This window comes from Thunnus albacares, chromosome 8, assembly GCF_914725855.1.
Source record: "Thunnus albacares chromosome 8, fThuAlb1.1, whole genome shotgun sequence".
NCBI lineage: Eukaryota > Metazoa > Chordata > Actinopteri > Scombriformes > Scombridae > Thunnus > Thunnus albacares.
Genome location: NC_058113.1, coordinates 27,047,028 through 27,073,005, shown reverse-complemented (window position 1 = coordinate 27,073,005; position 25,978 = coordinate 27,047,028). Strand labels below are relative to the sequence as shown.

General features: G+C 40.9%; 1 protein-coding gene across 3 annotated transcripts in view; it reads left to right on the top strand.

The window, feature by feature from the left end:
• Positions 1 to 23,861, top strand: part of otud7b (OTU deubiquitinase 7B) — a 31,158-nt gene extending 7,297 nt beyond the window's left edge. Inside the window, exons 2-12 of one of the 3 annotated variants that reach the window (XM_044358301.1) lie at positions 11,079 to 11,303; positions 13,433 to 13,603; positions 14,406 to 14,633; positions 15,309 to 15,410; positions 15,786 to 15,913; positions 17,260 to 17,366; positions 17,884 to 18,011; positions 18,655 to 18,804; positions 19,611 to 19,725; positions 20,729 to 20,807; positions 21,850 to 23,861. In XM_044358301.1, coding sequence (XP_044214236.1) covers positions 11,219 to 11,303; positions 13,433 to 13,603; positions 14,406 to 14,633; positions 15,309 to 15,410; positions 15,786 to 15,913; positions 17,260 to 17,366; positions 17,884 to 18,011; positions 18,655 to 18,804; positions 19,611 to 19,725; positions 20,729 to 20,807; positions 21,850 to 23,340 — 2,784 coding nt within the window. In that variant the 5' untranslated portion in view covers positions 11,079 to 11,218 and the 3' untranslated portion in view covers positions 23,341 to 23,861. Of the gene's footprint in view, positions 1 to 11,078; positions 11,304 to 13,432; positions 13,604 to 14,405; positions 14,634 to 15,308; positions 15,411 to 15,785; positions 15,914 to 17,259; positions 17,367 to 17,883; positions 18,012 to 18,654; positions 18,805 to 19,607; positions 19,726 to 20,728; positions 20,808 to 21,849 lie in introns of all 3 variants that reach the window. The other 2 variants (XM_044358300.1, XM_044358302.1) reach the window with 2 other exon arrangements.
• Positions 23,862 to 25,978: the final 2,117 nt, after the last annotated feature.

Sequence of the window (25,978 nt, the reverse complement as noted above, 5' to 3'; positions counted from 1 at the left end):
TATTTTTAGACTATCTGAAACAGGAGGTTGCTCTAATTCTGGCAACATAGAGATTAGGTGGTGATTTTCTGTATGCATTGATAGCTGTGCTTACACAGTTGTTACCGCTCTGGTTTAGATGCAGGGATAGATACTCAGAGCAAGTAGTCTAGGGGGAAGGGTCCTTATGAACAATACTAATAATAGATCAAAACCACTTTGTGAATGTCTTTTTGTCTTATCTCTCATGTGAAACATCGACTCCGTGAACTGTTTTCAGATTAGAGGAACTTTAGTCAGCCGCAGTAGCTCTGTCGTAAAGTTCAAACTCACTGTAATCTGAGGTCAACACGTCTTTTGGCTCCAGTACACTCCAAACAATAAAACTGAGGTCAAATTCATTATCTGTGATTAGATCTTGTTTTTCTCCTCTCCTTATTTTGCCTTGAGCTCTCATAGAGAAAAACACTGGCTGCTGAGCTCACATGTATCAGGTTTGGATGTGTCTGAGCCAGCAAGAGGGATAGGGAGGCCGAGAGAGGGAAGTTAGACTTGGCAAATTTTTGTGTGATGACTGGACAGCATTTGGACTAGACCAGCTTCAGTGGCATGGCCTCTGAGAGGGCAGGCATGGTGTGGAATCTCTGACATCAGCTGTGTATGCATTCACGCTGGTGTTTTGTTACGCATTACACACACAAACGCCCACAGCTGGTGGTCAAGCCTTCATCAGGGTTGGAATGTGCATGCTACGTTTCACACTGCAGAAATGTGATCCATCTGAATAAGTGCCATATTCAGTCATATCTCAAAAACATTAAGTCGTATTATAGAGTGAAGTCGAAAACATTTCTGCTTGTTTCTGCAGTTTTTAAAAGCATTTAGGTAGGCTTGACACTTTTTACAGTGTAGGCCGAGGCAAGTTGTGAGAGATAATTAATGCCCTTATTTGGGGAAGATAACCAGTCCTTGCTGCAGCTACATCAGGGATCTCTGCTCCACTAAAGACAGAAGTTTACTTGGATACATGAATAACAGCTTTTTTTTCCCTTTTGGCTTGTTTCGATTGGCTTTTTACTCACAAAGCACTTCAGTAATGTAACGACTGTAGTTTGCTGCAACTTGAGTACTTCACCTGGTTCACTGCCTCTCCTCTGCTCCACCGCACACAAGGAGGGCTCAGCCCGGCCCTCACTGAACCACAGAGAGCAGAGGAGAGTAGCACGACCATAAATGACGGCGAAACGCATTAGAGACACTGAGCTGCAATGAAATGAGTGCACGTAAATTAGGTAAATAACATAAATAAACATAGTATCTACTGGGTTTTGCTGTCATCTATGGTTGCGCCTCTCTCTGCTCTCTGTGGTTCAGCGAGGGCGGGGCTTAGACCTCCGTGTGTGTGCTGCACACGCAGTGGAGCAGAGGAGAGACAGTGATCCAGGGGAGGTAAAACTACACTTGTTACATTACTGTAAGTGCAATAAAAGCTTCAGGGGTAAAAAGCCAATAAGAATAATTTATTAATGTAATCCATGCAAAAAATGGACAGACTCCAAATGATGCCATAAAGAGTGTAATTTGTGACACAACAAAATAAACGATACAGCATAATATGAAACGATGGACGTTTTTCTATCATCACACGATATATATCGTCATATCGCACAACCCTAGCAGAGAATAATTCTGCTTCGTACATCACAGAAGTGCCGTCGTTCAGCTGAAGGGAAAGTTTGGGAGAACTGGTTAAAGGGCTTGGTTTTCCACAGCCTTCTTCCCAGCTATAGCTCTCATGTTATGTAATGAGTCAGTGTAGGCTGACTGGGCTCAGTCAGTAACCAGATTACAGCACTACACAGATAAAGACAGCTGAAGGACAGCCATCTCACCACACCTTTGTTTTTCTTCCTCTTTCTGGTCTGGTCTGGTCTGGTCTCTCCTTAAGTCATAAGGTGTTTACAGTGATTGATTGTTCACAGCGGACCCAGCCCTATTTCTAGAGCAAAAAAAAAAAAAAACTGGCCTCCGACTCACTAACAAGCGCATTAACAAGAAAGAATTTGCTCTGTGTACACAGTTTTTCTGCATGCATCTGTGGTTTTAAGGACAATAAGCTACGCCTATCGCAGACATTCAAAGCACTCACTTACAACACTGACAATATAAGACTGATTGACATTTAAGTGCATCAATCTTGTGACGATTTAAGTATTTCCTGTCTCTCCAAATTCCCCTTAATAGCGGCCAGCTGTGTCCGAAAACGCTGGAAGGTTCTGCTCTCTGTCCCACCACCACTCTGGACCAGAGATGCAGTACTGGAACACTTATCACACCAGCCACATTTCCTTGCCCTGTTTGCTTACCTTATGCACTTTATCTCATTACTCATATGGTTTTGCGAGGCTGAGAGGGTGTGTTACATTCGCTGAGATCACAGGAAAGGTTTATGTGATTGAACTAAAATAGAACCGACACATTTATAGACCTTATCATTCATTATGTCCTGACCATTAAAGGGAAACAGAACAAGTCGGTCGTCCTCATTTGGTGAAGTAGGAGGCGTTTCGGCAGCGTTTTTTAGTTTTTTCCATCTTGTGCGTGTCTGACAGAACAGATACGTTTCTATTTTAATCTATACAACCGGCCACCTCATCTTGCTTTTCACTGGTGCTATACATTTGTAACTGTGACCTAAAGCGTATTTTTACTCCTCAGGTCTATTTTCTTTCATTTCACGCACTTAACTACAGTAATTGTGTGTTGGGCCAAACCGTAAATCCTTGAGCCTGGCCGCTACAGAATTTTTTGAAGCCAATACTGATATTGGCATATGAGAGTTAAAAAAAAAAATCTGCAAATCTTCATGCAAAAGTTCAGGCACCCCTTGACAAATAACAGATTTGGTGATTTTTTTAAATTTTTTGAAAAGATGTGAACACAGTCTCTTTAAGATATGGAAAAAAAACCACAATATTTTCAGCAATCATTAATGCAAATTTACTTTTTATGTCATAAACTGAACAAAAATAAAAACATTGTCGTGGCATGTGCAAAAGTTTAGGCACCCTAAGAGTTACGAAGATTCTTTTTTACAAGGTCTCAGACCTTAATCAGCTTGTTAGGCCTGAGGCACGTCAACAATTATCATTAGGAAGTGTCGGCAGGTGCCAGTTTCAAAGCTTTACAACTACTCTGACTGTTCAAACCTTGTACGAGCGCTCAGCAACCGTGGGCTCCTCTAAGCAGTCGTGTGAGACTCTGAAAATGAACGTTATTGATGCCCACAATGCAGGTGAAGGCTACAAGAAGATGACAAAGCGTTGTCAGCTTGCAGTCTCCACAGTGAAAAATGTAATCAAAAGATGGTGGTTTAGGGGAACTGTTTAGGTTAAGATGAGATCTGGAAGAGCAAGAAAACTCTCAGAGACAACTGCTCATATGCTGATCAGAAAGGCAAATCAAAACCCTCATTTGACTGCAAAAAAACCTGCAGGAAGATTTAGCAGACTCAGGAGTAGTGATGCACCGTTCCACTGTGCAGCGATGCTTGCACAAACAAGACCTTCATGGAAGAGTCAGTAGAAGAAAACCTTGCGTCCTCATCGTAAACGTCAGACGTATTTTGGAAACAAGTGCTGTGGACGGATGAAGTTAAAATAGAACTCTTTTGCCATAATCAGCAAAGGTATGTTTGGAGGAAAAAAAGGAGCAGCATTTCATGAGAAGAACACCTTGCCAACTGTTAAGCATGGGGGTAGATTTATCATGCTTTGGGGTTGTTTTGCAGTCAGTGGTACAGGAAACATCGCACGGCTGGAGGGAATAATAGATTCCACTAAATACCAGCAAATTTAAGCCAACCGCGATGGGTGGCAAGCAACTGCCCCAACTGCACTATGTTTATGTTTTTTCTTTTTTTTTTTCACGAGGCAAGGCCCTTCTTGTTTTACACTTCAATGCGTAGGTATTGAATGTTTGGCGGCTCGCCTGGTCTGGTCCGTCCGGTCCGGCGGCTCCAGAGGATCCCGTCTGTGCACACAATGTCTCACATGCTGAGTTGTAGCTGGTGGGGCTCTAAGGAGCCTCGTGCAAGCTTCCCGCAAGCCTCCTGCAAGCCTCCTGCGGCTAGCGTCCAGGTTAACAAGCTAACCTGGCGCCCAGGCCTCATAACAGAGCTGGGCTCGGGGTGCCGGGGGTTGATGCTGATGCCCTGTAGTTAAAAACACACCTGTATGAATACTTTGTCTCATGTTTAAACACTCCCGGGTCACCGTGCAGCTGAACAGACTGCTGTTTAACCTGCGAGGTAAAGTAGTTTTCCACCAATCATAGAAACTGAAGGCATGTCCAGCCAGACTCCGTTCATAAATCCTAGATTTAAGGGGACTCGGCTGTAGGCCAGCGTTGTTTCCTGCCACAACACGATCTAAAGTGTTTTCCGTGTTTGTCAGGTATTGTTGCTTCATTCGGCTGACACTTAATCAGACTAACATACCTTTTCACACACACACACACACACACACACACACACACAAAAAAAGCGCTAATACCACATATGACCGTATACCGTGCTGTTGAGCCACCTAAAATCACCGCAGGGGAAATTCCTCCACTGCAAGCCCTACATGCAAAACAGCCCGAATTAGAATATTGCAGAACTAAAAGCCTTTTGCAAGGAAGAATGGGAGAAAATCCAAAATACAAGAACTGAAAGACTTTTAGCTGGCTGCAAAAAGCATTTGTGTGATGTGATATCTACCAGAGCGGGTGTTACTAAGTACTGATTATGTAGGGTGCCCAAACTTTTGCACATGTCAAAAAGTAACTATGCATTAATATTTGCTGGCAATATTGTGTTTTTTATATCCCAGAGAGGCTGCTTTTACATCTTTTCAATTAAAAAATCTCCAAAATATTATATATATTATTCGTCAAGGGGTTCCCAAACTTTTGCATACAGCTGTAAATATTTTTTACACAACCCATAATGCAAATAAACATTTTTGATGAATAATTGCGACCAAGAAATGTACTGGGTAGTAAGAGATCTTACAATGTCAGCACTGTTTTAAAACATATCTTTAGTATTAGTATTGATATTTATTGGCTGACAGGTGCCTGTAGATACAGACGGATGACTGAAGCGGCTGCTGCTACTCTGCTAACATGCTGCTTTCACCACACAGGTCATTGTTAAGTATCTATTCAGGTGTAGTGTCTTCCTCTTGTTCTTTGACCCAAGCTCCTTTCCCTCTTAATTCTAAAGCAAAGCTCATGTTTCACACCATGAATATAACAACCTTTTAGTGAGCCAACCATGAAGTGCATCCTCCAGTGTAGACAGGTTACAGTTCACGACTGTGTTTTCCTTTTTCATAGAGACCTACTGGTATATTTAGCCTAGTTTACAAGCATGTGGAGAAGCCGGTTCTGCGAAGGTACAACCCTTGACCTGTTAATGTAAATAAAAGTGTAACCTCATCATTACCAAAAAATCAAAACACAGGACTGGGACCTGCTTTCACTCCTAAATTGACTGACATGTCCTCAAATGCACATAAAACTAAATTGATTTATGATGTTAACCGCTTCCATCTGTAATCTCTGCAAACACAGGAATAAAAAAAAGAGTGTTTAATGCTCATGTTACTTATATAACTCAAACTCTTTCATAATACATGTGGATTTTACTTAAAATTCCCAAACAAATTGCGTAATGAATCTTTAAATTAATTGTCTCATGTTGTTAAATAGTAGCTCCCTTTCAGCACGGTGAAAAGATGTACATAGTCTGAGGTGTTCTCATGATCTAGGTCATACCATATTGAGTGACCTTGCATGAGTAACCTACACAACGAAGCATGACAAAGCATTAAAAGCACTAGCATCTTTTGCACACACAGTAGACTAAAAGGCATACTCTTGCCTTTTTGTGTGTTATACATTTTTATTGTCTGTCTGTCTCCTAATTTTACTTATTTTGGCTTGCTCAGTAGTTGTTAATGGCCTCAATCCAGGTTGATAACAACGCAATGTACTAACACTGCTAAATCCTGTCTGGACTTTATATCAACAAAGATAATGACAACAACAAATTCTTTTCATACGGCACTTTTCATACAAGAAATTCAGTTTAAAATGCTTCACATAAAAAGGTTGTAGTGACGAGCTATAGCATGTTTACAATAAAGAATTGGACTAATAGAAATAGGTAAGTAAAGTAGTATCAGAGTAGTAATGATGGCAGCCACTCTAGCGTCTTTGCAGGTCATATCTAAAAAGGTCTTATTGGTGTATTACTGCTTGGTTATGCAGCTGTTTGACCAAACGGCCAATTGTTTGTTTGTTTTTTACACTTTTCCTCTCTGATCAGCGTTATCTCCTGTGCTACATCTTTAGGAAGTCATTGGCATTCTTGGCTAAGCCGCTGAGTCTGTGCTTGTCTTTTCAGTCAGGGTGGAGAATCTGGTTTGTTGAATCTCCCCCCCCAGGAGAGAACGATGCACTTAAACTCCCAACAGTTCAGCTTCTCATTGGTCAACAGTAAAAAGAACAGCGACCGTACTCAGCTGTTTCTCCCGGTGTGGCCGTAGGTAACATAAGAAGAAGAGTATAAACATGTTTTCTTCATAAATAATCTAAAAGCTGCCAAAGCAAACTTGTGTTCCCAGTCCTAGCGGTGAATTGACCCTTTTCGCTCCACCGAGGGCTGATGCAGTGGGCTGTGGTGACCTCTCTGTCTCCCTCAGTGATCCAGGCCATTCTCCCAGCCCTCAGCTCAGCACCCACGTGTTGTCAGCAGCTCCTGTTACGTAAGCCCTCCTGCCAGACAAAAGCTCAGCCATCCCAGACACAAATCACTGACTGCCCCATGTTGGCAGCAGCGCCGTTCACGTTAGCCAGTAAAACCACACATAGTCTTACTTTTATCATATCATAGAATTTTCATCTGGCTGCTTAATTGAACATTTTGGCTACCAAACAAAAAAACTCATATTTTGAGGCAATAAAATGTATTTTGACAATACGCATCATCTCCACACGTCATTGCTATTTAGAGGTGGACATCCCCTGCTACTTAATGTGTGTGTTACAGAGTGTATATAGAGATTTTTTTCTTTCTTCTTCTATGTAAAGGGTCTTTGAATACTGTGAAAGCGCTCTATAAATAAAACGTATTATTGTTGTCGTTATTATTATCAGCTTAACTGTAGTTTCCATGCACATTTTTGTATAAAACACATTTCTGAGCTCTGGTTTTTGCTAACATGTGATGATGAAATAGCAAGGTATAATATCAGACTTTTTGGTAGAGTTTCCTAATAAAGGAAAGGAACTAAGCATAACCAAGACGTAGAAACAGACTTCCTCAATCTTGTGTAATCTGACTTGTTAATATTCCCTTAAATCTTAACTAAAAATAAATAAATACATTCCACTGTGCATACAAATCAATTAAAGCAATTTATAAAGAAGATAAGTGATTTTTTATGATGATATAGGTTAACCACATACGCTTCATGGGAGCGAGGATACTGGCTTGTTCTTAAAAATAAGCATTTTTTTGAAGGAGAGTCATGTGACGTTGCATCAAATGCATCCGAGTGGGCTCACAGGAATGGCTGATGTTACAGGCTCAGAGTGACAACAGCCAGCCTTTTGTTGGTCTGTGTCGGTACATTCTGTCCACAGCCCTTCACTTTTATCACCCTTTTCATCGTTTTCTGGCTGTAAGTTGATGCGCCCAGGATTTGTCGCCAACAAGCCATTTAATAGTGTTTCTTAGAATAATCAGACCGTTAAATTACCTTTTTATGGGACGCTCTAAAGTAAACAAACGAGGCTTTACATACTAGACCTACATGTGTGAGGAAGGTCTACTGTCACACTCGCCTCTTGCATTTGGATTCACTCATAGAAGACTAGTGTCACAAGTTTTAACGTCTTGTCATCGGCGTTCAGAGCCTCGAGCCTGCAGTTTTGTTCAGTGTTCATCACTGTTAAAGTGGACGACATTCTGCAGCCGTGCTTTCTGCTCGCTCTTAATCTTTGTCGCTCGCCCATCTGTGTACTTGTTTTTTTTTTTTCAAAGCGGGGGTAAACGTGTTAAAATGTCAATAACGTTATATTTCTATCCTTAACATTAGCGATCCCTTTCACCTGTCCACCAAAACCAGGCAGCATCCAACCTGCCTCCAACCCAGGTCAGGATGAGGGTCAAGAAGGTCACATGACTCACGCTGATGTAACAATAGCTCTGTGACAACAAAACTCCAGGTTTCTCATTCATTTCTATGAGACGGCTGCTCTGCTGATGTTCTTTGGTGTATGTCAGTCTGATACAGCAGTTGAGGCTGGCTTAGCTTTTGCCTCATGTAGCGCACCATAAACAAACACAGTGCATTGCCGTGAGTGCACGTATTAGACATGATATCTTGTAGTCCCCTCATAGCTATGTGCTAATTCTACAGTTTACCTTGTAAGCATTGAGACTATAGCTGCAACAATTAATTGATCAGTCGTTCAACAGTCATTTTTTTTAAGATGTCTGGTTTTCTGGTTCCAGTCTCTGAAATGTGAATATTTTCTGCTTTCTTTAGTCCTCTATGATAATAAACAGAATATCTTTGGGTTGCGAATTGTCGGTCAGGACAAAACAAGACATTTTAGGTTGCACCTTGGGCATTGGGAAACAGTGCTCAACATTTTTCATGATGTTCTGACATTTTATAGACCAAACAACTAATAGATTAATTGAGAAAATAATCAACAGATTAATGGGTAATGAAAATAATTGTTAGCTGCGGCCCTACTCGAGACAGAAGAGGAAATCATTGCTGTCTTGATAACTTTGTACTTTAGTACTTTGAGTTGTTAAATCCAGCTTCTATGGAGTAGCGTCTGATATCAAACTGGTTCATATTACATCTTACTGGTCCAACACAGCCCCTGGTTTTTTTTGAAGCAGTGCTATTGTTGGTCTGAACAACCCGCATCTGTGTCAATCTAAGTCTGTTTAGACACACAGTGGTATTAAACGGTTAAGTGGCCTCAGTTTCACTTCTCTAAGTTGGCGTGTGCGATCAGTAGACCCGAATATCAGAGAATTGACTAACTGCAAGAATGTTAGGAGATCCTGCAGGGGAGACTGCCGAATGCCTGACTTTGCAGAGAACGCTCTAGAAATACTCTGCTGGCTGAGAAAGGCCTTTTGTACTGTTCCTCCCCCCTGTGTGCCTGTGTGGCTTTTAATAATGATGGAGAAACCGAGGGAGGTAGGGGAGAGCGTGAAGCAAGAGAACGATGGAGAGGTGTAAGAAGAGTAGACTCGTGACTCATCAGGCGCAGTGGAAAAGGGTTCACTGAGTCAGAGATGAGGCAGGAACATTGGGTGGTGGATGAGCCATGGGACGGATGGGAATAGATGACTGTAGGTAGATGAAAAAAAAGTCAGTTAAGACCGGATTAGGCAGTTTCTAAAACTTCAAGGTAACATAATGACTGTATGGTTTTACAATCGTGTAATTTAAGCACACACAACACTTTCATCCTTCCTGTGTTGAGTACATTTGGATGTTGTATTTTAGTCAGTATGGGATGAGATTAAGGAAGTACAATATATTCTTCTTCTTCTATTCTAATAGTAGAGATTAATATTCATGGTCATGATATCAAGTAAAAATAGCAGAACTGAGATTTGCATACAGTTTTGCAGCCCTAAGATGTAAGATTATATTTGCCTTTTTGACCAAAGCTCAGTCATAAAGAATATCTGAAAGATTCCTTCATCATTATCATGTTTGACAATAAACTAACAAAGCAAAAGGGCTGTTGAAGGAAAAAACGTTACAGAACAAGGTTTGGAACTGACTAAATGCGGTTCAAAGCACTGCTGAAAAAGTGAAGTCACGCTTAGAATATCTTTCCTGGTAAAATAAAGGCTTTTAGCTGTAGCTCGGCCTCTATAGGTACGTGTTTTTTTTAGCCAGGGCTACTTTGATTCATGCCTTTTGTCTGGCTGCGTATCGATCGCCCTCTACATCCTTTGTGTCAACAACCCATCGATGCTGACTCTTTTTTTTTTCTCTCGGTCTTGATAATGTTTCTCTATTGATTTCGGTGCTCGACTGATGCGGGTCTTTCGGATCTGCCATTGAAATTTGAAGAATGAAACTGTCTAATTGATTTCAAAGAGGCATACTTTTCCCTCATCACACTGCTTAAAAATTGACTTTTTAAATGGTCTGTTTAATTCCTTTCCCCCATTTTAAATATGTATTTTTTCATATTTTATTCTTTTATCTAAGTCTAAAATTGTTCAGTATGATGATATGAACCAAAATCTCAATTCAGCCGCCACAAAAACAGTCAAATATTGTATAAAATCAATTGGAGATAGTCATATTAGTATCCTGATATGACTATCTCCAATTGATTTAGAATGAAAGCAGCTTTATCTTCGCTGTTTGCTGAAAACTTCACACAAATGACTTACTTTCTTTCATGCCTGGTTTAAGAGTGATATGGTGTCTGCTCAGAACCTTCATGACCTTTTTTTCTGGTGGAAAAAATCTTTTTTTTTTATTTTTTACATATTCCTCAGGTCACATCTGAAGGCGGGATTGAACTCTCATTGGTCATGAGTCATCACTGAAATGATGGATCCTGACAGCTTCTCTGAATTTATAACAGATAATTGAAAAGTAGTCACCAAAACAGGATGGAAAGAAACCACACAGTAAAGTTTCCCACAGGACAAACATCGAGACTCAGCCGCAGCTTCCCTGCATGTGTTGTCATTTGACTTTTATCGTGATTCAGTGCAAACCCGAGCAAATACTTTTGTGAAACCAGCTCACTTTGTGTACCACAGCTGTTGTCATGGGTGGGACAAGTGACTGCAAAGGTGTCAAGTTCAAAAGCAACCAGGTCACAACAGGGTAGCTTTTGAAAAGAGGGTTGAGCAAGGTCATTATGTATGTGTGCCTCTCATTCAATGTCTCATTCAAGCTCTAACACTTCCTTTCATCTGTTGTCTTGGGATGTTGATGAGTTTATGCAGGTTTAGTCTTATTTTGTCTGTGTTGTCTTTTCAGGTGTGGCTGGTAGAGTAGTGCGAGGTAGAGGACTGTTACCCCTTGCCCCTTCCCTCGCTGTCCATCTGGGGAGAGCAGAGTCCTTGTTTTTCTTTTTCTCTGCCCGGACGCAACCCGACAACTTGTGAATTCATGATCACATGACTGTGGATATGGACGCAGTCCTGTCCGACTTTGTCCGTTCCACTGGAGCTGAACCAGGATTGGCCAGAGATCTGCTAGAGGGTGAGTTACAGAGTATCTCCTAATACAATTACTATTATCTTTCCAGAATCCTGTCATATGACGGGGTTTTTAACAGGTTCTGTTACACGTTAAATCTCAATATCACCTTTCAATTGTATGGGGAGGTAACTCGGTGAATAATAGAGACAGGAAGTTGTATTTAAAGGCCTTTCACATCCTCACGTGGAGGAACACACGTGTCATGTAAATAGTTGTAAAACACTCTATTAAATGATATCTAATTGGACATTAAAAACAGAAATTAATAGAAATATTTAACAAATTATCTAATTTGAAAAAATGACAAAATTATATAGTATTTCATTAATTTATATTTAAATGGACAGTATTTTTTTAAAAAATAATTTACAAATGAATATATCAATCCACCAATGAATAGATCAAATAAAAAAATAGTCTAAAAATGGATTAATGAATAAATTGAATGAAGAGTGCAGATTTTAATCAGACAACTGGAAGGGCAGTTCCTTTCCTGTTTGCTTTTCCTCTTTCAGCTTTTTCTTTTTCATTTACCATGTCCGTGACACTTTGAGTGTTTGCTCTGGTAAAATGAGGTTTCTCACCTGACGTTTCCACAGCAAAGCTCTGTTGTGTCCATTTAAATATAAATTAATGAAATACTTTTTAATTTTGTCTATTTAGATATGATTAATTCATTTGCAATTGTTTTTATTAATTCTTGTTTTTATTGTCCAGTCAGATATCAATTAATGGAATGCTTTATAATTATTTATATGACGCCTGCAGTCCTCCAGGATGATTTCACTTAATTAGATCTCTGCTCAAGTTGAAGTTGGGTGGAACTCTTTAAGTTCATGTGAGGTCACCAAACTTCATGAACCAATAAGAATGGAGGAAAAAAGGTCTAACCTCTTCCACCCTAACAGGTACAACAAAACTAATCAGAGGATCCAACAGATGTCAATCAAACACAGTCTGCAAGTGTACGTGTGTACAGACACACTTGCTGGGTTGCTGGGTGAAATTTACTCTGCCCTCACCCCACCCCCTCCCCCAAGGGTAGGGATGGAAACATAAACCGGGGCTAATAAAAGCAGTCCACAAAATTGTAAATTATCCAGTTTTATCAAGCATCGTAACATTAACAAACATTAACCTCTGTCACTGTCCTTGGACAGACTGCAGTCCAACGGCATAATGTGTTATTTTTCTGTGCAGTTACAAGAATATTAACAAAAATCATTTCCTGAATAAGATGTCAGTCCGACCTCCTCTCTCGAACTGGCTTAACATAGGAGCCCTGCGATTTTGTGAGTCAAAATTCAGTCAGATTGAACTCCGTGTGAAGGTGAAAGAGGCAAGTGCGTCTCGCCTCGTTCCACATAGGAATTAATGGGAGGCGAAATCTGGTCTGACTGTGCCATCGGAAGAAATCCAATGAGGCAAATAAGTGAAAACACCTGTGTGTGTGTGTGGACTATGGGTGATGTGTGTAGAGTCTTTAAATACAGCCGAGAGTGACACATGCAGAATATAGAGTAATGATTAATGACATTCATTCATTCACAAGTTAAACTTCAATAGCAAACTTGTTGTTTCTTTATGAAATCAACTCATTTCAGTTTTGAGTAAATTTGATCAGCTGTTTTTTTAATTAAATCTTTGATAGTTCTGCTCCATAAATAACCCACTAACTAAAATACGAGTGTTTTTTTGTGTGACAGCAGGTGATTTTATGAGCAGCAGCTAAAGTGACCACTGTCTCTGTCAGTGCTTCTTGCTTGTTACTGTTACAGACTCACTATCACTAACAGAGGGAAGGTATAGCTGGACTCAACAGGGCTGCTGTTGCCTAGCAGCAACACAAGTTGCAGATAAGAATATCAGTTAAAAATGTAATGCAATTCAGTGACCAGTCAATGCAGTGTGAGTGAGATGTGCTCCAAATTCAGATATTTACTCAAGCACAGGAATGTGCCAGCGGCCTTTACATACATAAGATAAGACAGCTTATGGTCGAGTTGACTTATGGTAAATATTTAAACTCATTAAGGATGTGTCATTTACTCGACATAGAAACAAGGTTCAGGTTGTCATGCTGGACTTGTTGGCTCAGATAGATGTTGTTACCATCCTTCTCTCTGTAGGCAAGAACTGGGACTTCACTGCTGCCCTCAGTGACTTTGAGCAGCTACGACAGGTGCATGCTGGGAACCTGACATATTCGTTCACAGAGGAGAGGACATATCTGCCTCCCGAAAAGGAGATGGCCAGAGTAGGACGGCCTATACTCCACCGCCAAGATGAGGTGGTGCAAGGTGAGGCCACCAGCAAGATGTTTTTATGTTGCATAATATAATTTGACAGGTGCTGGGCTCAGTAAGTGATGTTAAATAAGGACACACACTGATGCGAAGCACCGGAAGGCAGGTCCAGACTATTATCATCCAGTAATAGAAGTAACAGTTCACGCATGCAGATATGCTTCATACAGACAAGGAAAGTTAATAGCTCATGTAGTTTTGACACATGTGCCACCTGCAGGCAGTAACTACTAACCATTGTAACATTCCCTTTTTTTTTTATTTCCCAGATTTCCTTAATATCTGAGTTTGCTTAGATATCAAAGTCTCTTCACAGGTCTTGGGGTGCACATGTGTTGTATAAAACCTGTTGTGGCTCCAGAGGGAGCTGTGCCAAATCTGATTAATTGCCTCAAGTAATGTCACTTGATGAGTGAGCATCGGTTGGGTTTGAAGACTTCAAGTTTGAAAATGAAAAAAATATTTAGGGTGTGGAGTTAAAAAGAAGTGAGGTTACCAGACCTCTGTAGCCCGCTCTTCATCTCTGCTTTAGGCCGGCAGCACAAAGCTACATTAGCCGCTACCAGCATAACACACCTGAATCTTAGACATCGGGAGTTGAGTTGCATTGTGGGTAATGTAGTGGCCAGGTTTTGACAAGAAAGAAGAACGCGTGGAATACAAAAGGAGATACCTCTGGTTCGGCTGCATTGAAGTGCAATGCTAAATCAGCAGAGCACTCTTTGAACCACAGTTACCTTTTTAAAAATTATATATATAACACCGTTTCTCCACATCCTTTGCAATTGTCTTGCAGCTACAGAAAAGCGTCTGTCAAGGGGCATTTCCCACGCCAGTTCAACCATCGTTTCCCTGGCCCGCTCTCACGTCTCAAGCACTGGAGGTAGCAGTAGCGAGCCACTTCTGGACACACCCCTCTGCACTTTCCAACTACCAGACCTCACCATGTACCGAGATGACTTCCGCGGGTTCATTGAGAGGGACCTCATCGAGCAGTCGATGATGGTGGCCTTGGAGCATGCAGGTAAGAGGAAATGAACACCAACCCCACATAGAGTTTCAAGGTTTTACACCCAGAGGTTGCTGGTAAGAGTGCTGTTTTTACTACAGGACCTCATACACCTTCTCTGTGTTTGTAGATACAGAGCTACTACATACAGTAGTAGAAAGCACAGTCTGCAACCACTCAGCATATCATCACAATACACAAACCACAGACATCGTCCCCAGACTTGTTGTCATACATACCAGTGTAGTGAGTCACATATGAAATCACATCACTGGAAAGCATCAACCTCATCACAGAGCAGATAATTCAGTTTTATACGCATAACAGAGAATTTCACAATCACTCATATTGTTAACACACACACACATGCAGATATGTAAAGTGCAGATGTTTGTGCACATCCATATTGTAGTATAAAACAAGACAGCAATTTGCTTCATTTAAAAAACTGTTATTTGACTGCTAATATAAAAACAAACCTTGATGAGGAATTATATTTACTTACTTTCTATAATAATACTGAATCATGTGACTATTTTCCAACATGGAAATCTAGTGTTGATACAATTGTGTTCCAAACCGCTCTTCATGTTTCCATATGGGAAGTACTACAGCAATTGTTTTGGATTGATACCACGCCATATTTGTAATGTAAACAGGTGAGTAAAAAATTTTCCTATTTACTTGCAGGGCGACTGAACTGGTGGACAAAAGTAGTTCCAAACTGTCAGAGTCTGCTGCCTCTGGCAACAAGCGGAGACGGAAATTGCCTGTTACACGCAGCCTCGCTCGGTGAGTATCACAGACCTTTCAAACAAGACCCCGATACTGTGCAGGTTCACACTCCATTAGCATTCATTAAGAGAGCTTCATTGTTAGCTCAAGCACTAATTGCATTTTACAATGTTGCAGTGCACATTCACTTAGCCTCTGTGGCCCACTTAGGAGCCCTAGCCTAGAAAATGAATAATGCCCTTACTGATGTGCAGGGATTGTTCCAGACGTTGTAGTGAATCACCTGAACGGTAATATTCATGTGACTAATCTGTTAAAAAAGCCTCTGCAACACGCGCCGTTCTTCCATATTTTATCATTTTCAAGTGCAGTTGTACTCAAGGTTTTGTTAATGTGTGTTAAATGCCCTCAATTTTGTTTTTCTAATTGCAGGTATGTGGGGCTTTCATGACCGGGACCTGATGCTGCGGAAATCCTTGTATGCTCTAATGGATCACGGGTTGGAGAGAGAGGCACTGAAGCGCAGGTGGAGGTGGCAGCAGACCCAGCAGAACAAAGAGGTCTGTTATAGAGGCTGCACATTTCTCTAGGTCATCTTTGTTACTCTGCGATAGCTGTACGAGGGCGGTGGTAGTGTGAGCGTAGCAAAGCTTGTGAACTTGTGATCAATTTGTTATTGGGTTTGATTCCTTTTTAACCGCATGGGAAAACATACAGCGATAATTTTTCAAGTTAATGCCTTTACATGCTTTCTATGCTGCACAACTTCAAAATGTCAAACACACACAGCTCACTATTGTTGATAAGTGTGATATATGCAATTCCAGCTCCTTCAAAGGGGGGGAAACAACAGCAGAGACAGGAAGGACATCACTGGGACAATGTAAACGTTTCTGAATGTGTAACATCATCATAGGCTAGACTCATGGAGATATAATACTATACTTTTCTATACTGTCCTATGAAGAACATTAATTTGCATTGCAGGTTTTGCAGGTTTTAGATATCAAAACCACTTCCATATAGTGTTTGCCCTCTTTTGGTGTAGCATTAGTTGCTTTTGTAGTTTTTCTCTCTTATTTCATACTGGATATTCTGCTTTATTTAACAGTTGATAGTCATTTTTGTCATTTTGTGCATCCTTGATAACAGGCTGATGACCGCATCAAATAGAAACAGTGGTTTAAAGATTGTTTTATCATTACCCTGCAGTTTAAAGTATATTATCTCTAAATCCTGGTATCTCTTCCTCCACCACTAATACTGTTTTGCTGTCGGAGTTGTTTATGCACTATACTTTGCTTTCCGGCAATCTGCAAAGGCAAAATCTTTTATCCCTTTTTTTTTTTTTTTTACAGAACACAATGACATTTCTCTCTGTGAAAGCAAGTGTAACAGCACACTAAGTATGTTAGCTAAAGTGGTTGCAGACAGCATGCAAACACCCACAGAGGAGATGCCACACGAATGACTGCCTAATGTTCACCCGTTCTCCAGCAGCCACCACAGAGGTGTCCTTAAGCAAATCACTTAAACCAGAATCTCTCCAGCAGAGCCGATCAGTGGCCGGCAGCAGACGACTGTGGCTCCACATTTTTTTTTTTTTTTTTTTGGTGTGTGTGAATGTGTGTAACTGTATGTGAATAGGGTCATTGATTCTGAGGAAAAAAACATGTTAATGAGCGGTTTCTTTCTGTCCATATACGGAGGTTAAGAACATGATATTAATGAGGGTTCTGTTGCTACTGTGCGAACGACACAGGTGTTTGTACAGGCTCTAGTTAAATTTCTTTCCTCAGTTGTCGGCATTTAACCTTGTGGTAAGATGCCATAACGTCAGTGCATGCTTTTGTGACATTTGACACGGCCTCTCTAAATGGCAAATGTGTGTGTCCTTTCTCCTCAGTCTGGTCTGGTGTACACGGAGGAGGAGTGGCAAAAAGAGTGGAATGAACTGTTGAAGCTTGCCTCCAGTGAGCCGAGAATACACTACAGCACCAACGGCACCAACGGGTAAGGTCTGGCTCTGACAATGCGGGGACTGTTAAGCCGACACACTTAGTCACATTCATGTTTTCATTCACAATCAAACAACTGAGCTCACAATCAGAACTAAGTGTCTGAGCACATTTTAGTCAATCTGCCACTTATTGTAACGTATGAGCAAAGGTGCTTCAGTGTTTATTTGTTGGCCGAGCATAAAATCTCAATGGATTTAATATATAAACAAAGCTACTGTACAGTATATAATCCAAACACTCAAAGTTTGATGTGGTTTTGATTTTTTTTTTTTTTGTGCAAAACCACTTTAAATGCAAGTGTTTCTCAATACTCTTACCTTCATGTTTATATGAATATTTGTGTTTGTGGTTCACCAAGAAATATACAATCCACAGTTTTTAATAAGTCATAAAGAATCACTGAATAAGACATTAAATTTACACTCTACTTGAAATTTTGATAAACTCTGGTTTGCAACAGCTTAAACAATTGTGTCTCTATTAACCAAAAGCCGTGTTGTTGTCTTCAGGGGAGAGTCCTCTGATGAACCAGTTTATGAGAGTTTAGAGGAGTTTCACGTCTTCGTCCTGGCTCACGTCCTCAGGAGGCCCATAGTGGTGGTGGCCGACACCATGCTGAGGGACTCTGGAGGAGAGGGTAAGTTTTGCCTTAAGCCTCACATTCACTAATTAATCATCATTCTATTCTATTCAACATAATTTCATCATATATTTCGTCCTCCTTGTGTTTCGCATTGATAAGCTTTTCATATACAGAATTAACACTACACTTGGCAGAAGATTGATACAATCACTAGAAAGAAATTAAAAGAAAACACTTTTGACTTGTCAGTGATTGATGACTTGCACTAATGAATTAAATACCACACATCAGGTATGTTAAGTAGGTTAAAGCAAACAATATGAACTACTGTATTTGTCGCATACTGTAACTGTTCAAACACATACATTTTCCCCATAGAAATCTACTTACAGCTTTCCTGAAAGTAAACAGAAACAAATGCCTTAATAGTTTGATAATTATAGTAGCTGTTAATTTTATTTGCATTACTGATACCCTCAAAGGTTGATTTAATGATATCTGAGGAGACAGCACTCTTGGTATAGAATAATTGGCTGGAAATTGATGCAAATGAACTCCCAACATTTGATTTATTTATACAGGTGAAAGCCCATTTTTATTTTTTGGCTTAAATCCTCCCAGTGTGCTTTATCAGCTATGGAAACAGTGCTGAGGTCATGCTTTTCAGATGTTTAATGTCCTTTTTACTCCTCTCTAGCTTTTGCTCCCATCCCATTCGGAGGCATCTACCTACCACTGGAAGTGCCAGCTGCCAAGTGCCATCGCTCGCCCCTGGTCCTGGCATATGACCAGGCACACTTTTCTGCACTGGTCTCCATGGAACAGAAGGACAGCTCCAAAGAGCAAGGTAATACCCTGCATCATCCATCACTGTTTTCATCTGAGTATTGATTTTTATTTAGCAGCTTCCTAGTAAGCAGCTAAAATTTTACAGTCATATATCACAGTACATCAACTGTGGGTATAATGCTATGCTGATGAGATGTCTTAAAAAATAATATTCCTTAAATTAGTTAAATATATTAATGTGTGTAAGGTGCAAAGCCAGAGTTTTCTAGCAAGCACTAGAACCCACTTTCTCACTTCACAGCTTGCTGCCTTTGCTTGGTGGGGAAGTTCTTTTTTTAATATTGACCTTAGTGGTTTATTTAAGAATGGTGACTAATGGCCGTTGGGCTTTTGAGTATATCCAGTGATCTCTTTAGCTCAGCATTAAGCAAGCAAGCAACTGACCAACATCCAGTATTAAAGTTGAATGATATTTTGATGAAAGTTAAAGTCAAATGTTTGGCATTTCATCAAGAGCTGTTTTTAAATGAGAGTATAATGGATTTAAATAGTAACTCTTTTGAAAAAAAAAACACTGAATGCTTATGGTCAATCTGATTTTTGTTTTTGTTGCTCAAATTACAAGTTTATCTTTGTAAGTCAAGTAACAGTCAGTACCAACATTTACAATCTAAAAATATCAGATGGGACCATCCAAAAACAATACTGGGCAGACACAACAGGCAAAATGTTAAAATAGAAAGTGAGAGAATTGATTGCACTTTGAAATATTTCTGTCTCCAGACAATCCACAGCGCTTGGTTAAAACAATTGGTCTTTTTTTCTAAGAATTTTTTTTTTTTTTTTTTCCATCTCTACCAGCAGTTGTGATTCCTCTCACTGACTCGGAGCACAAAATGCTGCCTCTGCACTTTGCTGTGGACCCTGGGAAAGATTGGGAATGGGGCAAGGATGACACAGACAACGTGATGCTGGCAAGGTATGATCTCCTAAAAAAAAAAAAAAAAAAATTTTTTTACAGATAACATAAATTGAATGTAAATATTTAAGATTTACATCCAGTTTGTCGGGTCAGATGTATTCATACAACAAACTTAGAAATGCTTTTAAGGGTCGCAAAGAACACTGACTAAAACAAGATTGGCACATGTTCACTACCATGTATATACCCTTATAGACAGCTGTCCCTTTAGGACGTAGTGTCGTTGTGTAGGGATTGACCCCTGACTCCAGATTAGCGACACTCACCGCCAGTGACAATAAGATTAGCTCTAAATACCTTCTATGAATGGACCAAGGGAAGGAGCACCAAAATAGCAGTTCAGTAAAAATAACCTTCCACTCTGTTTACCTCAGTTGTTGACACTATGGATGTCTCATTCAGATGAAATGGTGGACAGAGATATTATTACACGGAGTGGCTTTTAACATTGTTTGGAAAAGGTCATTGAGTTCATTCTTTATCCATCATGTCATTTGTTGAGCTTAAAGATATTCAGTTTAAAACAAGATACTGTTGGTGCATTTGCCACTCAGAGCCAAATTACCAGCTACAGCATGTAAATCTACGTTCAGTTTTATTATCGGCCCGTATCAAAGAAGAGCACCGACATTATACGGTATATCAAGTTAATAACATTTACCATTATCTCTGGAAACAGCTTAGTTTATTTATAACTTAATACTTGTCTGTATATATGAGTTCAAAGTATGTTAACTTGGTGTAACTCTGCATAGATTTCTGGCATCCTCCGCATATTATTTTGGATACGCATTTTCCTCTCGTATCACGGTTTAGTATCCAGCTCATGACCAGTACTGTCTAACATCACTATTACATTTTAACATGAAATAATAACATCATTCACTCAAACTAAAGCAATTACATTTATACAAGCATGACACTGGTGGGCCTTTGCAGAAAGCAATGGTCCCCTCCCACTAAACTTTGTCTCGTTCCTCTCTTTCCTTCTTCTTCCCAGTGTCGCACTTTCTTTGGAGGCCAAGCTACAGATGCTACACAGCTACATGACGGTCAGCTGGCTGCCCCTGCCCTGTGAGGTAAAGATGGAGGTCCACACAGACGTGCTTAGTGATGTTTGCTCCTCATTTTGCTCGTGACAGATGAAAATTTTATGACACAACAGGATCCATGTATAATTTTATTGTACATCCTGTTTTTTTTTAATTTTTTAATTTTGTTTTTTTTAACAATGACAGGCAACATAAGTAAGTGATAAATAGAGAAGGGTTTTTTTTTCCAACTCATTTTGAAGGCTGATTGAGTATTTTGAAGTATTTTACAAGCCAAATAGAGTTTTGGAATGAAAAAGAATCTCCAGTGTGTAACATGCATTTATCAGATTGATGATTAAGTGGTTTGTAAACTATATAACAGCCACTAGTAGTTGGTGTTAATTTCCCACATTGGTTACAGACAAGGGCAAGACCAGCTGTCCCCAGACTGCTGTACAAATTGTAAGTGAAAACAAACTACAGTGGGCCATTCAGGTCATACAGTCACGCCAAGCAAACACTATGACAAAGGTGCTCTTGTATGCCACATGCTAACGCCAGACAGCTTGGAAGGACAAGTTCATGGCTGTTTCATGGTTACGCTGCAGGGAATAGAGGCAATACAGGAATCCCTCTATTAAGATATAATTTAAGGGGATTGTTCAGTTCACCATTGTGCCCAAAGGATAGCTCTATGATGGTGTGTGATTGCTGAAAGATGGAGCATTCTGTAACTGCTCCTTGTCTGAGATCAGAATACTGCGTCATCATGTACGCCATGCCATTTCCAAATACAGTATTCTTTATTTTACAGCTCCTTTAAAGTGTTTGTAGATGAGAAAGCATCTGGAAACTGAGTCATTATGTTTTTCTGCAGTGGTCTACAAAAAATAGCTCTATGAATCACCCTTTTTTCACATCCTCTATATCATTTGCTGTTTTTTTTTGTTTTTTTTTCCCCAATTCCTGAGGGGCATGTACCTTCACTGTTAGAATTTAGTCAGAATGTGAATATATATTTATATATATATTTATATATCTGCATTGTTTTCCCTCTAGCCTGTATTTCTGCTTTGTTTCCTTTCAGCAAGCCCCTTTGGCCCAGCCCGAGTCACCTACTGCGTCGGCAGGAGAGGATGCCCGCACGCCTCCTGACTCAGGAGAGTCAGATAAAGAGTCAGTCAGCAGCAGCTCAAATGGCAACGGAGACACCACCACAGGATCAACGGTCAACGGAGGAGGTTCCTTGGCAAAGAACAGCTCCTCTTCATCATCGAGTTCCTCCAGCAGTGGATCAGCAGGGGCGGGTACAGGAACAGCAGGAAAAGACAAAACCAAGAAGGAGAAGGAGAAGGATAAAGACAAGAAGAGGGCAGACTCCGTGGCCAATAAGCTCGGCAGTTTTGGCAAGAGCCTCGGCAGCAAGCTGAAGAAAAATGTGGGCGGACTGATGACAGGAAAGAACGCTGGAGCTGGAGGTGCCAAGCAGGAGGGTGGGGAGAAGAAGAAGGGCTCATTTAGGGGGAGGAAGGGCAGCAAGGATAGCTCACCTTCAGCCCATGCCTCAGAGGATTCTGGGAAAGGCTCCCCCTCCTCAGGTAGTGAGCGTCTCAATGGAACAGGGAGCAGTATGAGCAGCAGTGGTGGAAGCAGTATTGAGAGTGATACCTACAAATACAGCGCTGATGTCAAGGTCAGCCTGGGCATCATGCGAGCCGCCATGCAAGGTGAGAGGAAATTCATCTTCGCCAGCCTTCTCACTACCAGCAACCGGCAGCCCTTCCAGGAGGAGATGATCCAGCGCTACCTCGCCGATGCAGAGGAGCGCTTCCGGGCTGAGCAAGACCAACAGCGTCGTGAAGCAGAGAGGAAGGGTATCACCAATGGCATCCAGCCACCCAAGAAGGAGACGGTTGGTGGTACAGAGCTGACCTACCGGCCTTACGAGGCCAAAGAGGAGCTCTCAGAGAATCTGTCACCTTCATTTAACCAACTTAAGTCCTCTCCTTTAAGCCCCTCTATGTACTCTGGTGTTGTGCCCATCCCCCGGCCCTCCTTTATAGACCAGCCTCCTGCTACAGCACCCCTCACCCAGCACCTTCATATGCACGGCTACATGGATACTCGGCGCCAGCTCGCTGGTGGCTCTCCAGCGACGTCATACCCTGGCCTCCCCTCGTACGCTACCCTTCCCCGGCACTGCCCCACAACGCAGGGTCCCTCCCATCCTCAATACAATAACTCACAAGGCCCCGCTTCCCTGAGTCCCTCTCGCCTCACACCCTCGTATCCCCCTGAGTTCGACCCACCAGACTACCCCGTGTCTGAACCCAGTGGTGGGAGCTACACTAACGGCTTCCGGGACATGCGCTCCAACCTAGACTCTCGGAGTGGACTACCCCCAGTCAGACACTACTCACTGGGCAGTGCCGGCGGTTTGGCCAGCCTTCAGTCTAGCCGCTGTCGGACACCCAGCTGCACCTACTACGGACACCCCGAGACGGGCCACTACTGCTCCTACTGCTACCGGGAAGAGCTGAAGAAGAGGGAGACAGAACCAGCCATCCACAAGTTCTGAATGGACCTTGCCATGGTTTAAATTTGATGAGTGGCCTTTTTCAGCTAAAAAAAAAAAACAATAACGGTTGGGGTGAATCAGCCTCGGAACGGACAAGAGAAAGGCACAAGCAGCTCTCTCCCTTTTTAAGCTGTGTCACTTCCTGTTGGAATAAACAACCTCAGAAAGTGGCGCAGAGTCAACACGACACCAGAATAAACAGGGTGGTTTCTGACTGCTGGGGTCACGTTTGACCATAGAATTAACTAACTGCACTTCTGTTACATTTTGCTGTGGCTCTTATGCAGGCGTTGTATATGAGTGTATGTGTGTGTGTGCGTGCGTGCGTGCGTGTGTGTGCGTGTGTGTGTGAGCTGCAGGCTCTCCCCCCCTTATCAGAGTTTAACGCCTAGCTACTGTCTCCTCCTAGTGGAGAGAATGTATATGGCAGGCGCCTTTCATAACACTCATTCACACACATACAGTACATATACATTTATACACTAAGTCAGACTCACACTACTACATACACAGTGATGCAAGCACAAACAAAAAAAAAAGGCACGAGTGTCTCCACTCCTTTTGTGGTATGTGATAATGTTTGGATTGGTTAATTAAGGGATGTTTGAGCATTTTGAAATCACACCCGGCTAGGGTGATTTCAGTGTTATACAGATTTTACACTACTGTTACTAAATGCTTGCGTCATATGTACCTCGGGAAACAGCAGAATTAATCCTTGTCAAACTGCTTTTTTTTTTTCGTCAGCCACCATTTGCATATTGCAAAATGAAACTACCATGCAATGCTAATGATTAAGCGTTCTGTGGGCTGCCGTGGTGCTAACGTTCAAAATGCAAACACATAAAAAGTCCATGCATTTAAGACAACTGCTCTGCACTGTTAGTAGTATCTCTCTGGCAAAACAAATAGCACCTAAAAATTCTACATTTTTATCCAATTCATTTAATCTATAAATTGGATTATGAAGATGTCATCCTTTTTTGAAGATAAAGCGCAATCGGTCACATTATCGACCAGGCATTGTTGAACAAAGACGACACTACTACAAAATCACACTATGGTATGATAATATTCCCAGAGCCTGATCCAGAGTTTTTCCATATGTTTGTTGGAATGTTTCTGATTCTTAGTTGGGTCTTCCTCTTTCTGTAACAATGGTTGGTGCTGCAGCATTTGATTACTGGCCAAACCAAGCATGCAATACTATACACTACAAACTCAAAATGACTCATCCAGCACAACTGATTTTTTTGGAGACAGCTGTCATTTGTGTGTCATGTTGTTAAGTTAAATTATTGAAATGTTACTAAACGCATTTTTTGATATCAGACAGGTAAAGAGTTAGTCACTAAGAGCAAATTAACAGATGTGTTATTAAACGAGTGACATAAAGTTGTTCTAAAGCAGCGACAATGTCTCCGGTCGTGACATTTGTCTCTTAATTTCTGTTTGCATGATGCAATACGACACATGCACTTCTGTTGCATGTTGATACTCAAAAATAACATTTTGTTGACAAAATCTGGTTTAAGGTATGATTCTTATACTCACTGTTTTGAAATGACAAACCCTCTGCGCTCTGATGGTTGAGAAATGTGAAACATATTTCATACAATCTCATGATCACAAAAAAAGGTTAACTTCAAAGTCATACGTTCATTGAGTCGTAACAGATAGGATACTTTAATGCGTACTGGTTTGGTCGCCCATTACAAATTCTGAAGTTTGAAGTTCTACTGAAGGCAGTTTTATTTGTTTCTGGCATTCGAAACCACCAAAACCAGTTGCTTAAACTCTTTTTTGCACAAATTCAAGCACTTTCCTGATGTCCGTAGATACATAATGTTTTACTGTTTTTTGAAGTGGCCTGACTGTTGTCCTTTGTTCATCTCTGCAGACACTGCCACCTCTGTTCATGGGAAATCAGAGGCACAGGCCAGAAGGGTTTCTCTAAAGGATTCAGTTACTGTAGAGCTACATTTTGGTGCCAGTGTCACCATCTAACTCAGTTTCCTAGTTGCCTTTTTTTAGTATTTGTCCTCATGGCATCATAATCCTGTCTGTGTGTTGTGCAAGACGTACATCAAGTACCCACTGCTTGCCTCGTTGCCTGCAGTTTCTACTATTACTACTGCCCCCCAAGATTTAACAAATTATTGTTCTTAAAATTTGTGTTAAAGCTATTTAGATTTCTTTTTTTTTAGTAAGGCATATCAACTAGTTGATACTGGCTAATATTCAGTTTGAGTCTTACTTATTATGATCTCATTTCATGTCAAAAATGACTACTTAAACACTTAAATTTGTTATTGAGTCCCTTAAAATGAGCAGTGGTGAGAATTTCTTGTTTTGATTCCTTCTTTTCATTTGTGGTAGCGTGACATCCGTCGCTCTACTCTTGTTGATTTGAATCTGTTCTTTGGCCTAAGTCTATCAGAGAAGCACAATTTTAGTATGCAATTCACTGCCTTGCCCAGTTGAGGGCACTCTTGTTTTGTTTTTCTTTTTACTCAGTGTTACAGTAGGAACTTGCCCTTGTGCCCTACATCCTAAACTACAAACAAAAAGTAACCAAAATGTTGGGGAATCATTTTCAGTAGTGCTAGTTTAACACTATATCGCAATATTATCCACA